The sequence below is a fragment of the Lepus europaeus genome, chromosome 1 (assembly GCF_033115175.1).
Source record: "Lepus europaeus isolate LE1 chromosome 1, mLepTim1.pri, whole genome shotgun sequence".
Lineage (NCBI taxonomy): Eukaryota > Metazoa > Chordata > Mammalia > Lagomorpha > Leporidae > Lepus > Lepus europaeus.
The window spans coordinates 94,718,170-94,735,572 of record NC_084827.1 but is presented as its reverse complement, the minus strand read 5'-3'; the positions used below and the strand labels follow the sequence as shown (position 1 = coordinate 94,735,572).

The following is a 17,403-nucleotide window of genomic DNA, read 5'->3' as shown; positions in this document are numbered from 1 at the left end:
ACCCAGAAGTTCCTGGCTTTGGCCTGGCCCACTCCTATTCCTTAGGGGCAAATGGGTAGTGAACCAGTGGATGGAAGCTCCTTGAGGTTCCGCGCTCTCTCTCTCTCTCTCTCTCTCTCTCATAAATAAACTTTTTTTTTTTTTATTTGACAGGTAGAGTTATAGAAAGTGAGAGAGAGACAGAGAGAAAGGTCTTCCTTCCATTGCTTCACTCCCCAAATGGCTGCTACAGCCGGCACTGTGCTGATCCGAAGCCAGGAGCCAGATGCTTCCTCCCGGTATCCCATGCGGGTGCAGGGACCCAAGCACCTGGGCCATCCTCCACTGCCTTCCCGGGCAACAGCAGAGAGCTGGACTGGAAAAGGAGCAACCGGGACAGAATCCGGCGCCTCAATTGGGACTAGAACCCAGGGTGCCGGTGCCGCAGGCGGAGGATTAGCCAAGTGAGCCACAGTGCTGGCCTACATTTTTAAAAACTAAAAAGATGGGCTATTCTCACTAAAATGACATTTTATGTATATCCACAATTACATTCCAAAATGGTAGTTTCTGCCATGAACACAAAGCAAAAAAGGTGGAGAAGCTACCATGAAAGCCAGGTTTGGCATCTACTAAAACAGTAGGACAATCCTACCATGTGCCCTTTGGGATGAATGACCCTTCAAGATCTTTGTCTTCAAAGAAGACATCAGTATGCCTTTTTTTGGGGTTTGTTTTTGTTTTTGTTTGAGTAGGGGTTGTTTTCTTTGTCTTATCCTCAAGCTTACTCTTTCTTCTAGTCCTATCTACTCCAGGTTAACTCAGGTCTGCAGACAGTTTCAGGAGCCTATCCTGTATTTTCCCCAAAAATGCTTCAGGTAAGCCGCCACAAAACACATGTGCTGAACAGAACTGCACGGAGTGCATACATTGAATTTGAAGGAGGCTAGAGTGGCAAAACGGGCAAAGAAAACACGAGCCATTTGTTCTTTACAAAGTGGCTTTGTTACGAGATCTAAACACAACCAGCAGGGCTGGCCACTGGTTGCGACTGAAGTTTCATTTCAAAACAGACACACACATGATCTCACAGCCATCTGCTTCTAGATCTGTATTTTAGTTTGATTTATTTTAATTACTGCCTATGCTGCTGGGTCTCCAGAGGCCCTAGACACTTTTAAATGCTGATAATTAGACTCAGAAATAATGAATTTTCTTTTTTTTTAATTGGCAGGAGACTTAAAGACTAGAACATACTAAGGAAAGCAGGTGACCAGTCTTCCTTTTTCTCTTAGGCACTTCCGTTGGTCTGGCTCATGGGCTGGCCATGATTGGTAATGTCATTTTAACATGAAAAATAACCCCATGGGTCCACACTGTTTGGGGCATTCTGGGTTTCACATCCTCTGTCTCCAGAGCCCATAACACTCCGAGGAGTTTAGAAAAAGAGCCACTGCTGCTCCTTCCGATTGAACCTAAAGAGTATACATCACACAGATGTCCCTCGTGTCTGCCACTGTGTCAACCACTGGCACGTCTGCCCCACTCAGAAAGTTAAGCCAGAAGTTGGACAGGAGGCAACCATTAACTACAGCACCAAAAACAGGCAAAGGCCCAGTGTACAGGCTGAGCTACCAATCTCTTGATTCAACATCTAATACTTATATACTTTGATGCAGTGATAAAGATTATTAATTGTTTTCTCTTACTTTATTTCAAAATCCTTATTGGTACTCCATTGCCAACTGCTGTTGGCACTGTGGTACAGCAGGTTAAGTCACCATCTGTGACACCAGCATCCCATGCAAGCACAAGTTCAAATCTCGGCTGCTCTGCTTCAGATACAGCTCCCTGTTAATGCACCTAGAAAGGCAGCAGATGACAGCCCAAGTGCTTGAGCCCCTGCCACCCATGTGGGAGACCCAGATGGAGTTCCAGGCTCCTAGGTTGAGTGTGGCCCAGCCTTGGCTACTGCAACCATTTAGAAAGTGAATCAATAACTGGAAGATCTGTCTGTGTCTCTCCCTCTCTCTTGCTCTGTCCTTCTGCCTTTTTTTTTTTTTTAAAGATTTATTTATTTTACTTGAAAGTCAGAGTTACACAAAGACAGGAGAGGCAGAGAGAGAGAGAGAGAGACAGACAGACAGACAGACTTCCATCTGCTGGTTTACTCCCCAATTAGCAGCAAGGGTCCAAGGACTTGAGCCATCTTCTACTGCTTTCCCAGGCCATAGCAGAGAGCTGGATCAGAAGTGGAGCTGCTGGGTCTCGAACCTGCGCCCTTATGGAATGCTGACACTGCAGGCAGCGGCTCTTCCCACTACACCACAGCACTGGCCCCACTTCTGCCTTTTAAATAGAGAAATAAATGTTCTGCTTTGCTTTTAAAAAAGGACAATTGTCAAAGTGAAAGGTAGGAGCTAGCTGCTAACTTCCTAACAAGTTGACAAGCATGTGACTTGTCCTGCTTCTGGTTTAATTCCATATGGTTAACATTTTTCTTAAGCTACATGATCCTCCCTGGGTCTCTGATCTGGCCTTGACACGTCTAGGTCAGTTAGGAAGGAATGGAATGAGATACAAATTTTCAGGGTAACTGTTCACTCCCTTTATCAAAAGCTATCAGGTTAGCAAAGTCATTTCAGCAATAAGAGTATGTATTATAAAAAAAAAGAAACCAACCAACGTTCTGTCCCTATCCTTTCCCTCTTGGGATATTCTGTCCAAGACAGAAGAGAATTGAAATGGAACTCCCATGTGGAAAGGAACAGTAAGAAAGAAACTAAGTAATGATGGAAAAGGGTAACTTTCAAAGCAGGGCCTGGAATCTGAGTACATTAAAAGAATACAGATACTTCATTTTACAGATTTTTATATATGAGCATGCAATTATATTATAAATTTAGGGTTCCTGTATTAAAGTATTCCCATTTTTACCTCTATGCACGCTACATACTTTTATGTGTGTTGCCAGTAGGCAAATGGGTTCAAATTGGGTGATTACAGGTTTTGGAAAGTAGGCTTATTTCTGACTCTGAGGGCACACATTACCTCCTGAGCGCTTCAGACTCCGTGTGATTATCGTTTGTTATGAATTTGAATTTAGGCAAATTCCAAATCACAGGCTTAGAAGCTAGAGGAGACAGGGATAATGAAAAAGTGCTCCAGGAAAAAAAAAAAATGGCCTCAAGGCAAGGAGAGCCAACAGTCACTGTTTCACTGTAGCCTGCTCAAAGCTTTGTGCTCTCTGCTGCCTCAACCCTTATTTTGTCCTCATTGCACTCACATGGAAAATTAAAGTCTTGAGGGAGTCTCCTGGCTTTCAGTTTCTAACATCAAGCAAACGGCCAGAAGATACACAAGAAAAAGGGATAGTGATTCTCTTTGCCAGTCTCTAGTACTTTTTTTAATTTTTAAATTTTTATTTATTTGGTTGGCAGAGAGACTCAGAGAAACAGATAGAGGGCTCCCACCCACTGCTTCACTCCTCGAATGCCCCCAGCAACAGAGCAGCCAAAGCCAGGAGCTGCAAATTCAATCCAGGCCTCTTATGTGGGTGGCAGGAACCGGACCATGTGGGCCTTCAACTCTGCCTCCCAGGGTCTTTGTTAGCAGTAAGAGATTCAGAAGCTGGAGCCAGGGACTGAATGCAGGAAGCCACCCTAACTGGCATCTTAACCACTAAGCCTCTCAAACCAGTCTCCTATAGAGAGAGGCCCTACAGACATGGTGGGAACTGAAGTTGCTGAAAAAAATCACAAGAAGCCAAAGCAAATGAGCATCACGCAGACTCAACTATGGTCAAAAAATTTACTTTGGTAGGCAGTGTTACAAACTGGCTCTCAAAGTACAGCCAACCCATCATCAGAGGTCCCTGAAACCCTGTTAGGGTGACTATGTGGGTAAACTATTCTTGTAAAAAGATCAAGACATTAGCTGTTTTCACTCCACTGCCCCTGACTCTGATGGCACAAAGGAAACAGTGAACAGAACTGCTGCCACCAAAGAATACACTACTGGCTGTATTCTTCATCCCCTGCACTCAGGGGTAGGAGTGGAGGCTGGGGGTGGAGAGGCAACTTTAAGAATGCCCTTAGGCCGGCGCCACGGCTCACTAGGCTAATCCTGCACATAGCGGCGCCGGCACACCGGGTTCTAGTCCCGGTCGGGGCGCCGGTTCTGTCCTGGCTGCCCCTCTTCCAGACCAGCTCTCTGCTGTGGCCCGGGAGTGCAGTGGAGGATGACCCAAGTGCTTGGGCCCTGCACCCCATGGGAGACCAGGAGAAGCACCTGGCTCCTGCCATCAGATCGGCGCGGTGTGCCGGCTGCAGAACACCAGCCGCGGCGGCCATTGGAGGGTGAACCAACGGCAAAAGGAAGACCTTTCTCTCTGTCTCTCTCTCTCACTGTCCACTCTGCCTGTCAAAAAAAAAAAAAAAGAAAGAATGCCCTTAGGAAATCAGGGGAAATCACTGGTTTTATTAAAGCTTGCTCCTTGGGTACACATCTTTTTAATCATCTGTGTGACAAAACAGGAAGCTCACATAAAGCACCTCTGATGCACACCTCAGGACGAGGGTCATCAGGAGGAAAAGCATTTGCACAGTTGTTTGAGCCTCAAGCTGCATACCCCTTATTCATGGAATGCGAATTCACTTGTAAAAGTGGCTGACAGAATAGGATGCTTCAGATTTGGGGATCTGGCAGACATCTGATCAAAAATGAAGTGGGACAGTATTTATTGTTGCTTAGAAAACCTAAGTGTTCAATTAAAAATGAGAATTTGGGGAAACCTGTATTCACTATCACAGCTTGACAGCTTCTCATTACTTAACAATCAGTCTCATCAAATATACTTTAACATGATTTTTTTTAATATTGTGGAATATCTCAACATGTGAAAGATCAGACTAACTCAGTGAAAGAGTTTTCCAAATGATCAATGCCTGATGTTAAGAAGTCATGCTATGGGGCCAGTGCGGTGGCACAGTGTGTTAAGCTGCTGCCGCCGTGTGCAGCACTGACATCCCATATGGGTGCTGGTTCAAGCTCTGGATGCTCTACATCCATTCCAGCTCCCTGTTAATTCACCTGGGAAAGCAACACAAGACGGCGCACGTGCTCAGGCCCCTGCCCCATGCGGGAGACCCAGATAAAGCTCCTGGCTTCGGCCTGGCCCAGCCCTGGTTATTGTGGCTATTTGGGGAAAGAACAAGCAGATTGAAAATCTCTCTTCTGTGTGTCTCTCCCTATCACTCAAATATTTATTTAGTTAAAAGTGTTAAACAAAAAAGAAAAAGAAATCATTCTATAAGATTATGCATGGGCAAATGATTTAGAATCCAAGAAAATATATGGCCAGCGCCGCGGCTCACTAGGCTAATCCTCCGCCTGCAGTGCCGGCATCCGGGGTTCTAGTCCCGGTCGGGGTGCCAGATTCTGTCCCGGTTGCTCCTCTTCCAGTCCAGCTCTCTGCTGTGGCCCGGGAGGGCAGAGGAGGATGGCCCAAGTCCTTGGGCCCTGCACACGTGTGGGAGACCAGGAGAAGCACCTGGCTCCTGGCTTCGGATCAGTGCAGTGCGCCAGCCACAGCAGCCATTGGGGAGTGAACTAATGGAATAGGAAGACCTTTCTCTCTGTCTCTCTCTCTCACTGTCTACTCTGCCTGTCAAAAAAAAAAAAAAAAAAAAAAAAGAACCCAAGAAAATATAAAAGATTTTAATATAACAGGATATAAAAATTGACCAATATGGCTTCAGATATTATAACCACCTTTAAGAATTAACTACTACATGGTAATTCACAATTATCAGAAATGGCCACTTAAAAACTCATTTTTCCAAGTACATGTATAAGACCAGATTTTCTTTATACATATCATGCAAAACAACCTATGATCATGCATTGACTCAGGGGAATCCTACTACCTTCAATTAATTAAACAAAAAAGATATCTGCGAGCATAGGAAAGAGCACGATTTCATCATTCTTCCACCCAAGTTTCTGCTTCAGTTTTATCAGAGTTCGCATTGCTCCGATAGGGGAAGTTTTTTGTTTTTTGTTTGTTTGTTTGTTTTTGACAGGTAGAGTGGACAGTAAGACAGAGAGACAGAGAGAAAGGTCTTCCTTTTTGCATTGGTTCACCTCCCAATGGCCGCTGTGGCCGGCGTGCCGCGCTCATCCGTAGCCAGGTGCCAGGTGTTTCTCCTGGTCTCCCTTGCGGGTGCAGGGCCCAAGCACTTGGGTCATCCTCCACTGCACTCCCGGGCCACAGCAGAGAGCTGGCCTGGAAGAGGGGCAACTGGGACAGAATCTGCCGCAAGGTGGAGGATTCACCTAGTGAGGTGGGACACCGGCCCTGATAGGGGAACTTTTCAAATTAATGTCTGATCCTTTTTAGAGCCTCAAACTAAATTCTATTCAGATATACTATAAGAAGTCTGGTTTGCTGGGGTGCAAAAAATTTTTGAAATGCATGCACAGTTTTTTTCATAATCTGTTTTGAAGATCCTTTCCAATGCTTAGTAAATAAATGACAAAATGATTATGATCTTGATGATTTCCCCAAAACAACATCCAGGATTGAACTGGAGCAAAGGTAGGGAACTTGATATAACCACATACACCTGCACACGCTGTACACATCTGAAAAGCAGCCTTAGCCATTCTTCTATCTTTCCTCTTTTGACATGGTCCAGACAGTTCACAAAGAAACCTGAACACCCAAGAGAGAAGTCATTTACTAAGCAGTTCCTCGGCTTCTTCCTTTTTTGACAAAACTCCTCCCACTCCCCCATATTCCTCTTGCAAGCTAATGCTGTTCTCTCAACTCCCCAAAGAGATAAAGTGGAAGGAGTCTCTTCGAGAATTTCTGTGACCTGAAACTTTTCAGGGTGAAAAGTAATTTGCCACCATTATAGGCAGTTTTACTAAAATAAATTACCTCCAAGGAGGGACAGCTTACAGCTCAGGTCCACAGAAGAAAGCCAGTCAGTCCATTCTGTTCACCTCCACCATCACTTGAATCCTACTGCACTGACTTCCCAAGCATCATAACATCCATCTATTCACAATGCGCGGCCAACAGATGCTAATGCTACTTGGTTCATTTCAAGGGTATTCCAAGTAATTTCAAGCACTTGGATAAGTCATAATCCAATTCCTCTCTATTATTATAGTTCCTAAGAGTACCTAAATGGGATTATGTCTAGTCCAATTCTTATTTCAACTTGGCTCAAAGAAAATTAATTTTCTTTTTCAAAAGACCACTCCATTTATCGAGTTTTAGGCTTATATCAAAATTCAAAATTTGCTTATATCAAAATTTGCTTTACAAAACTGCACTTTAGAATGTTATCTCAACAAAGCCCAAGATGTTAACCTTGAAAAGCAAGCATGTGCCAATAACTTTTTCAAGACAAGTAGATTTTAAATGTAATCCTTCCTTTTAATTTCCAGGAATCACAATCTGCTATGTGTCAGGATCATATTAGAGGAAGTAACATTCTCTACATGGAATTCCTTAGGTATGTATTATAAAGTAATGGATTATTAGCAGATATCATTTGCAATGATAATTAAAAAACTACCTCACATTAAATAACTACTAAGTTTAAGTTCCTTTATTAGTTCCATTTAATTCTTACAATATCTCTATGATAAAAAAAATTTTTTTTTTGACAGGCAGAGTGGATAGTGAGAGAGAGAGAGACAGAGAGAAAGGTCTTCCTTTTTGCTGTTGGTTCACCCTCCAATGGCCGCTGCGGCCAGCGCATCTCGCTGATCCGAAGCCAGGAGCCAGGTGCTTCTCCTGGTCTCCCATGGGGTGCAGGGCCCAAGCACTTGGGCCATCCTCCACTGCACTCCTGGGCCATAGCAGAGAGCTGGCCTGGAAGAGGGGCAGCCGGGATAGAATCCAGCGCCCCAACCGGGACTAGAACCCGGTGTGCCGGCGCCGCAAGGCAGAGGATTAGCTTGTTGAGCCACGGCGCCGGCCTCTATGAAATATTATCTTCATTTCACAGATGAGAATCTGTTGCACTTGGTAAGAATAAAGCCTTATGCAACATTATTACCTAAGACCAAAGAAGGGAGCATAGTAAAAATATGAGTCAAGATCTCTTTGTCCATGAGGTCAATGGGCACCCAATCATATTCATATTATGGGTACCATAAAGAGTACAATAAAATCTATGAATCTTTTATACAGCACCTTACATTGCAAGAATGGCTGACTATAATAATTGATTATTTTTATCACTTTCAGGCAATTCTTTAGAAAAGTTCCCAATCAAATAAGGTGAAGCCAGTTAGTTTACACGAAGAGTTCAGCTCAAGGTTGAATTTTCAGGATAAGAAAGATCAAAAACTTGGTGTGTGGTTTCATCCATATAAATTTATGACAGTAACTGGCTGCAAACAACCAGACAATGCATCTCCATAAATATTTCTGCTGCTAAAACCAAAGTGTGTCTCACAGAGATGGTAGGCAAGGGAAAATGAAGATGAAAGAAATGTAAGAATCTTTCAGCACGCCTATAGTATCCTCAACAACAAACCACTCCAATTGCTTGCAGATTGCACTGGCTTCAACCCAGCCAAGGCTTTTCTATTCAGCCAACTTTGTATTGGAAATGATTGTCTTGCTTTGGTATTTGATGGTCAATTTCACATTATTTTAGCAATGCTTCAAGAAATGTTTTTTGACAATCTGTAGAAATCCTGGCTGTAACTCATCCCACCATTTTCAGTTAAAGAAGGGCCAAAGGCGCAGAGCTCAGCCATACCAAACAGAATCTAGTTCCTGAGCCATAAATTCTGGAAAGTATTTAAGTTTCCTAAGTTTGGATGCCCAACTGCATTAAATTACCACTACCTTCACCCCCAATAGACAAGCCTCAATGCTTTGATCCCAGAACCCTGATTATCTCAATTCCTTTCAGGGAAAAAGCTGCCAGGGTAAGCTACATAGTAAAGAGAACAGGGTATGTTGAGCAAAAGCACCTGGCTCTTCCTGGCTGTAGAATCTGTATAATTCACTCACCTTCTCTGGTCCTTAATTCCTTCCATCTGTAAAATGAGGTATTAGGCAATCCTTAATTTCTCTTCCCACTCCAAAATCATGATTCTGTAACTCACTGCTCTGTTGTCCGTTTTTTTAACACAAAGGCTAGAATCACTTCATTTTTCATTATTCATAATTCATTCTCAAGGTGACCAACATGCCTTAAAGAAATGAACATTCACCCAAGTTCCTTCACTTATAAATTAAAAGCATTCCTACAATTTAAGAAAGCTAATTCTGAAGTAACTGTGCTAGTTTAACCATTGGAATGGTTTCAGGGGTGGGAAGGCTTGGCCTGCAGGCCACATAAAACCCATTAAATCATTTGGTCTGGCTCTGCCAATGCAACTACAGGCAGGACTCAAAATTCAAGTTGATAATTTTGTAAGGACTGTGAATGATGTTATAAATATCCAAATGGCCCTTGGCAGAAAAGTTAAAAAGGATCCCCACCCACTTTACCTCAGTCATAGTCTAAAGCAGAACTGCTATTTATATGATATACCTATTTTATAATACGCTGTAAAACCGTAGGCAATACACACATGAAATTTTCCTTTCCAATAGGCCTGCAAAGAAAGTCACATGGGAAAATTCTAAAAGCCTATAGCCCTGTCATTGTAAAGTTCAAAGAATCAATACCCAGAGGACTTAAAAATTTTGCTCAGTGTTAAACAGGTACTTTGGGTGGAACTCATGCTGTAAAATTGGATACCTGGTATCATTTTGCTTTGGAGATAAGCCTTCTATTTTAAGGTACTGGACAATTATGTCACCCAAAGGTAGGGAAGCCTGGAATAGAGTTTACATGTCCAGGGTAAACCAACCATGCTGTGGCATGAAAGACACTTTCAGAAATGCTTGTTTGCAGAGATCGGCCAAAGTTTATTGTCTCAGAGCAGATTAACACTTCATAGTCTTGAAGTTTTGAGATGTATTGAAATGAAACTCAGAACACCATGTTCAAGTGTAACAAGGTGAGTCAGGTGACATTACTCCAGCATCTGCCAGTTCTGGCCCAAAACTCCATGAAATTGAGGATAGGGTTTGGGAGGGAGGGGCAGAGGTGTGCGGGTGGAGAAGCTCCAACTAACCAACTTGAATAACTACAGTGAAGTTTATAGATCTCCAAGGATCTTTGTCTACAGCCACTCAAAAGGGCTCTTGTTTTGCCAGAGTTGTTACATGCACATCAAAGCAAGCACTCACTATGAACTGCTTACATAGAATTGTATCAAGAAAACATAGAAGTGATAAAAATGCCTCAAATAAAAGATCAGCTGCCCTGCCTCTAAGGATTCTTTAAAAACAAAAAGATTGACTTATTTTTTTGAAAGGCAGAGTTACAGAAGAAGAGACAGATCTTCCAGGAGCCACAACAGCCAGGGCTGGGTCAGGCTGAAGCCACAAGCCAGAAGCTTCGTCCAGGACTTCCACCTGGCAGGAAGGGGCCTGAGCACTTGGGCCATCTTTGCTGCTTTCCCCGGCACTTTAGCAGGGAGCTGGATTGAAAGTGCAGCAGCAGGGACTTGAACTGGTGCCCATATGGGATGCCGGTGTCGCAGGCAGTGGCTTAATGCACAGTGCCGCTAACCCATGGCTGCCCTCTAATGATTCTTATACAGGTGAGTGATTCAAGAACAAAGTCTCTACCCGTCTAAACCTCAGCTTCTTACAATGGGCAATAAGAAAGCTCAACTTTTCGGAAATGAATCGTTTATGAAGTTTCTAAAAGCCTTACGGTTAAGATGTTAAAGGGATATACTTACCCAATGTGGTTGGTTCTTAAAGAAATTTCCAGTTCTCTTAGCACTTGTGTAGACTCTTGAACACGCCGTCTAAATTTCTGTAACACAAGAACATACATTCTCATAGAACATTTTGGCAACTGCTATAACTGTAGCTTATTATTTAAGTTTTTTTTTTTTTAATGGGCAGGTTTTTTTTTTTTTTATTGGCAAAGTTTTTCAGAAAACTTTTTCAATGTACTTAAATCATCTGAATCTGTCATTGTACTCTTATAAATTCTAATTGAGGTATCTTTTTGGTTCTATGTGGTATTGTTTACATATTATTTAAGTTTAACATCATATGAAAAATATCATCACTTCTAAAGTGGGATTCTTTCACATTTCTCTTTTGTGCAAATTTTTCTTTTCTCCCCCCTCCCCCCAAAGAAACCTTTTATTCAATGAGCACAAGTTTTTTAAGTACAACTTTAGGAATATAGTGATTCTTTCCACCATACCCGCCCTCCCAATTCCACTCCCACTCCCACCCAACTTCCTCCTCCCTCTCCCATTTCCAGTTCCATTCTCCAATAAGAAAAAAAAAAAACAAAAAACAAAAAAAATGTTCCTTGACAATCAAGACAAGGGCTGTTCAAGTAAGTCATTGCTTCTCAAAGTGTCAATTTCACTTCTACAGATTTCCTTTTAGGTGATCTGTTAGTTATCACAAATCAAGGAGAACATATGGTATCTGTCCTTTGGGGACTAGCTTATTTCACTAAGTATGATGTTTTCCATATTCATCCATCTTGTTGCAAAAGACTGGATTCCATTTTTTTAACCACTGTGTAATGTTCCATAGAGTACATATCCCATAATTTCTTTATTCAGTCTTCAGTTGATGAGGATTTAGGTTGACTCCATGTCTTAGCTATTGTGAGTTGAGCTGCAATTAACATGAGGGTGCAGATATCTTTTTTATTTGCTGATTTTATTTCCCTTGGGTAAATTCCCAGGAGTAGGATGGCTGGGTCATATGGTAGGGCTATATTCAGATTTCTGTGGTATCTCCAAACTGACTTCCATAGTGATTTTACCAGTTTATATTCCCACCAACAGAGGATTAGTGTACCTTTTCCCCCACATCCTCACCAGCATTTGCTGTTTGATTTCTGAAGGAAAGCCATTCTAATTGGGGTGAGGTGGAACCTCACTGTGATTTTCATTTACATTTCCCTGACAGCTAGTGATCCTGAGCATTTTTTCACGTGTTTGTTGGCCATTTGGACTTCCTCTTTAGAAAAATGTCTGTTTAAGTCCTTGGCCCATTTCTTCACTGGGTTGTTTGGTTGTTGTGGAGTTTCTTGATCTCTTCGTATATTCTGGTTATGAACCCTTTATCAGTTGCATTATTTGTAAATAATTTCTCCCATCTGTCAGTTGTGCAAATTTTTCTTATACTGAAAATTAGCTTGTCAGAAGGGAACAGGAAAATTACTTACTTCATGTAATAAGAATCTTGAAGTAAGCAGATTACTGTCTCCAGCCCCACATACCCAACAATATTCACCAATATACCTATGAGTCAAGGAGCCCAAGGATGCCCCCAGTCTCAAAGATTCTCTGGGAGGACTTATGGGACATAGCATATAGTCACACTCATTGCTAGAAGAACATAAAGCTAGATTCACAGAGAAAATGTGCATGGGATGAAATACGGAAACCAGCTTCCAAAAGTCCTCTCGCCAAGACGTCACAAATGACAGTGATGATGTGTATAAAGCTCATCAGAGACTCAGTATCCAGGGTCTCTGTTGGGGACTAGTCTCACAGGCCCGTATCAGCATTCCAGGGGCAGGCATTTGGTATAGTGGTTAGGTCGCCGCTTGGGACGCCTGCATCCCATTCCGGAGTGCCTATGTCTACATCCAGGCTCTGCTTCCTCCTCCAGCTTCCTGCTAATGCACACCCTGGGAGCCAGTAGTGATGGCTCAAGTACCTGGGTCCCCGCCACCCACGTGGGAGACCTGGACTGAGCTGCCAGCTCCTAGATTCAGCCTGGCCCAGCCCAGTCCCAGCTGTTGTGGGCATCTGGAGAATGGACCAGCGCATGGGAAGATCTCTCCATGTCTGTGTATCCCTCTCTGTGTCTCTGCCTTTCCAATAAAAGATAATAATTCCCAACTCCCAGGAGGAAAACAGAGATTTCGCATTAACCATAGTGTTTTCATCAATGGTTCAGGCAAAGTGAGCCATTCTTATCAGGGAGGAGTGGGAATCTTCCCAAAATACAAGTTCCCAGAAGCCAGTCAAGGACTAACCTTGCAAGGAGGCCTTGCTACTGATAGCAGTCTCGGGATTGCTACATTAACTCTTTTCCTCATGACCTAACACGCTCCAAAAATCAACATTCAGAGTTACCTCTGCCCCAAATCACCACCTGGAAGGTCCTTCTTCTGGAACATCAAAATCCTACCTATGCTTCCAAGACTCCATCAAGGTCTGCCTTCTTTACTAAATTCTCCTCTGATAGTAAATGTCTACATCTCTCTATTTTCTGGACTCTTAATAACACGCGTGCTACCAATGGGGTGGGGGGAGGCGGGGCCATATATCAGTTCACTGGAACAAACCTTCCTACAGAAACACTCTCCAGCAGTGGCTATGATCAGGCTACTCTGGAAGAAGGAATTCAACAGGCAGCACCTTCTATGAAGAGTCCCAGGCTCTCTGCACTACAGATCAGAGCTGTCATTGACAAGAAAAAGCTTTGAGCATTTTTCTCAGGAGGAGCAGGATCTGACTCCCCTGCTGCCATGGTTACAACAGAAACACAGTCATCTGGCTCCAACCTCTGCTAATGGCTCCCATGGCTTGGGGGAAAGGTGTCCAAGGGCAGGAAGGAGACTAGCAATGAGGATTCCAGAATATGAGTCAGCCCAAGGAAGGCCTGGAATGGTGTTGGCACAGATAGGCTCCCATCATTTCTCTCCTCCTCCTGTGCAAGACCTTGACTTCCTCACTATTTTTTCATAACTGTTATTCACAAAGCACACTGAAAAGACTTTTTCAGCTTTCTAATTCCAGGTATAGTGGGATATAAGAAAGAGAAATATCCCTAATATGTTGTAAAAAGAGGATGGCTCACTCCCCTCTTCTATCAAAAATAGCCAAAAGGACACAGTTGCTTAGCCTAGCAGTAAAAATGCTCACTAGGATGCCTGTGTCCCACATCACAGTACCTGGGTTTGTTTCCCAGGTCGGACTCCTGACTTCAGCTTCCTGCTAATGCAAATGCTGGGAGGCAGCAGTGGTGGCTCCAGTAACTGGGTTCCTGCCACCTGGACTGAGTTCCCAGCTCCCAACTTCAGCCCTGCCCATTGTGGGCATTTGAGACATGATTCAGCAGGTGGGAGCTATCTGTCTGTCTGTCTCTCAATGTATTTTTATACTCAAAGGCCTAAGAAAGGTGGGGTCATGGATAGTTTGCCAAGACATCCAAGCCCAGAGTTTCCTGGATCCCCTTCCGGCAAAGAAGACGCCCAGGGCAGCACATGGCATAAAAGGGAGGCAGAGCAGGATGAGTACTAAAGGGTGCTCTGCCGAGATGAATTCAAGGGCCAAGGGTGGGCAGTTCTGCAGCTTGGATAAAGAAGGGCAGAGAAAGAAGACGAAACACTCAATCCTGCATTTGCCATAAAGGAAAGCAGGACCCGTGGTCCCACGACAGGCAGCCACTTCTAGGTGTGCCAGCTGCTCCACAGCGGCCTCTCCCACATCAGTCAGGCTGTCTGCACAAGGGACCTTTGGAAACTAACTCAGTGTCCCAGGCTGCATGTCACGTGCAGTTCTGCAGCATTCCCTACAGCCCTGGGCTTAGCTGGTCCCTACGTCTACCTTAGGCTTTCTAGGGTCAAGGTGGTCTTCTGTGTATGCCATCAGCCAGAAGGCACCCAGCACAGAACTGAGGATAGAGCATAGACAAGGACTGGCTGAAGCACCAAGAGATACGTGTCAAAACAAGACAAGGAAATCGAAACCCTCTGTGGGAACAGTAACCTCAGCAGCTGACACTTACTTGGCACTAAGTGAGGCACTATCCTTTCTAACGGCATAACTGAGGTCAAACTCAACTGCCTGTGCCCTGTATTCTATCATCTTTGGAAAGGCTCCATTTTCAGCTGAACTGTGGACTACGGAGAAGCCTTGGCAACCACCTCTCTAACACATTAACAAGGAGTGCCAACACTGTGCACTGCTAAAACGTATCCAGAATCCTTTGCCACACTTCAAAGGCAATCGTGTGCCTGCAGAGAGCAGCAGAAAGCAGCCAGGTAGGATCCATTAGCAGTCTGGACCCTACTCTCGTCCCTGCATACAAGGAGGGGCCACGAGCTGTGCAGTGAGTTTCGAGTTTCATTTCCACAACTGCGGTTCCGGTGAAGGACCAGACTCCCTTCTTCCCGATCTGCAGCCAAAGCCACAGACAACCAACAGCTGGTCTGAAATGAGCTGCTCGCTGCTTCTGGTCAGAGATATCTAATTGAGGTGCTTCCTCCCCTGCCCTGGAGGGTTTCATTTAAGATGATTGAGAAGAAAATTGACATAGAAAATACTTAAGACATTTTTTTAAGGAGCAAGTTAAGCATCTTCCATTCAATCTAGACAACAGATGAATGAACGGCACGTCCAAGGACTCCAGACGTAGTTAAAGGGCCTGCTCAGCCTGCTCTGGCCAACTGTGAAACCTGGGCTGGAAATCCAACCCCCTTCCCTGCACCACATTACAGCTGAGAATTCTAAGCTCATTCTAACTGCAAGCCACGCCTTATTCCCAACAAATCCCGGCTTTCCAGGCTCTAAGTGACACAATTCCATTGTGTGCAGCAGATCACTGCCCCTCGCCACCTGCTGACAGAAACCTGCCTAAGGCAGGGGTGCTTCACCCAACACCTTTGTCACTTCCTGCTGAGCCGAAAGACAGAGCTCCTGAGGCGCAGAGCAAACAGGGCCGGACAGGGGAGCACGTGGGCCAGGGCAGAGCGGTGAGCAGTTAAGGCCCAGACACACATCTTGGGTCCACATCCTGGGTCCTCCTCCTTTTTTATTCAGCAATTGGCGAGAAAACCGGTTTGTTAGTGTTGTTTTGTCTTACTGAACCTGGAATGACGGATCTCAAGGAGAAGCGGAACTGTGTAGGGAGGAAGCTCCCGGCTCTGCTCTAAGCATCTTCCTTCTTGTGGGCCATGGGGCTGAGAGGCTCAGCAGCACTCTCTGGCAGTTTATATATCTCCCTCTCACCCCACTCCACCCCCACCCCCGCCATTTTTAGAATTTGAAAAATGTAGAGAAAATTGTTCAAGGTTAGAATGGACTCTGAGTAAGAGCAGATCTCAGTCGTGTGTACAATCTCTGTCCACTTAGCTGGGGACGAGGGTGCCTAACGCTGGGTGGGGTCTGAGCCATCCGGCTTGCATGTTGGAAGCCTAGTCTAGTGTAGAACTTCATACTAAAAAGGATCTTGTTGCCTTAAGCAAGTGAATAGTGCAGAAAAACAACTGCTCTGGGGGAGAGGTGTGTATTTTGTTTGTATGGAGGTGTCTTCCTTTGTAACCATCCCTAACTTGATCAAATTAAGACTACTATATTCTCTTTTCTAAAAATATTTATTTAATTTGAAAGACAAGAGTTACAGAAAGAAAGAAAAAGAGAGAGAGACCGAACTTTCATCTGCTAGTTCATTCCCCAAATGGTCACAATGGTCAGGACTGGGAAAGGCCCAAGCCAGGAGCTTTATCCAGCTCTCCCACATGGGTGCAGGCACCCAAGGACTTGGGCCATCTTCCTTTGCTGTTACAGGCATATTAGCACGGAGCTGGATCAGAAGCAGAGCACCCAGGAAAATGAATCGGTACCCATTTGGGATGCCAGCATTGCAGGAGGCAGCTTAATGCACAGCGCCACAACATCACCTCCAGCTATTGTATGCTTAAGGGCAAAAAGCAAAGAGAGAAACTAACAAGAATTAAGCATTTTGGGGGCCTGACAAGACACTTTTTTTTTTTTTTTTGACAGGCAGAGTGGACAGTGAGAGAGAGAGACAGAGAGAAAGGTCTTCCTTCACCGTTGGTTCACTCTCCAATGGCTGCCGCAGCCGGCGCATCGTGCTGATCCGAAGCCAGGAGCCAGGTGCTTCTCCTGGTCTCCCATGCGGGTGCAGGGCCCAAGCACTTGAGCCATCCTCTACTGCACTCCCTGGCCACAGCAGAGAGCTGGCCTGGAAGAGGGGCAACCGGGATAGAATCCGGTGCCCCGCCGGGACTAGAACCCGGTGTGCCGGCGCCGCAAGGCGGAGAATTAGCCTGTTGAGCCACGGCGCCAGCCAAGACACCATTTTTTAAAAACGATTAATTTATTTATGTAAAAGGCCAGGGGGTGGGGGTGAGGAGGAGGAGACAGAGAAAAAAAAACCTTCCATCTGCTGATTCACTCCCCAAATGGTCATAACAGCCAGCAGAGCTGGACTAGGCTGAAGCCAAGAGCTCTACCTAACCTCCTACATGGGTTGCAGGGGCCCAAGTGCTTGGGCCAGCTTACACTGCTTTTTGAGGTGCCTTAGTGGGAATCAGA

At 44.6% G+C, this 17,403-nt stretch overlaps 1 protein-coding gene across 5 annotated transcripts in view; it reads right to left on the bottom strand.

The window, feature by feature from the left end:
• The window catches only part of FMNL2 (formin like 2), a 353,117-nt gene that overhangs the window by 103,036 nt on the left and 232,678 nt on the right, over positions 1–17,403 (bottom strand). For all 5 annotated transcript variants that reach the window (XM_062186790.1, XM_062186799.1, XM_062186780.1 and 2 more), the window contains exon 4: positions 10,813–10,889. In XM_062186790.1, coding sequence (XP_062042774.1) covers positions 10,813–10,889 — 77 coding nt within the window. The remainder of the gene's footprint in view (positions 1–10,812; positions 10,890–17,403) is intronic.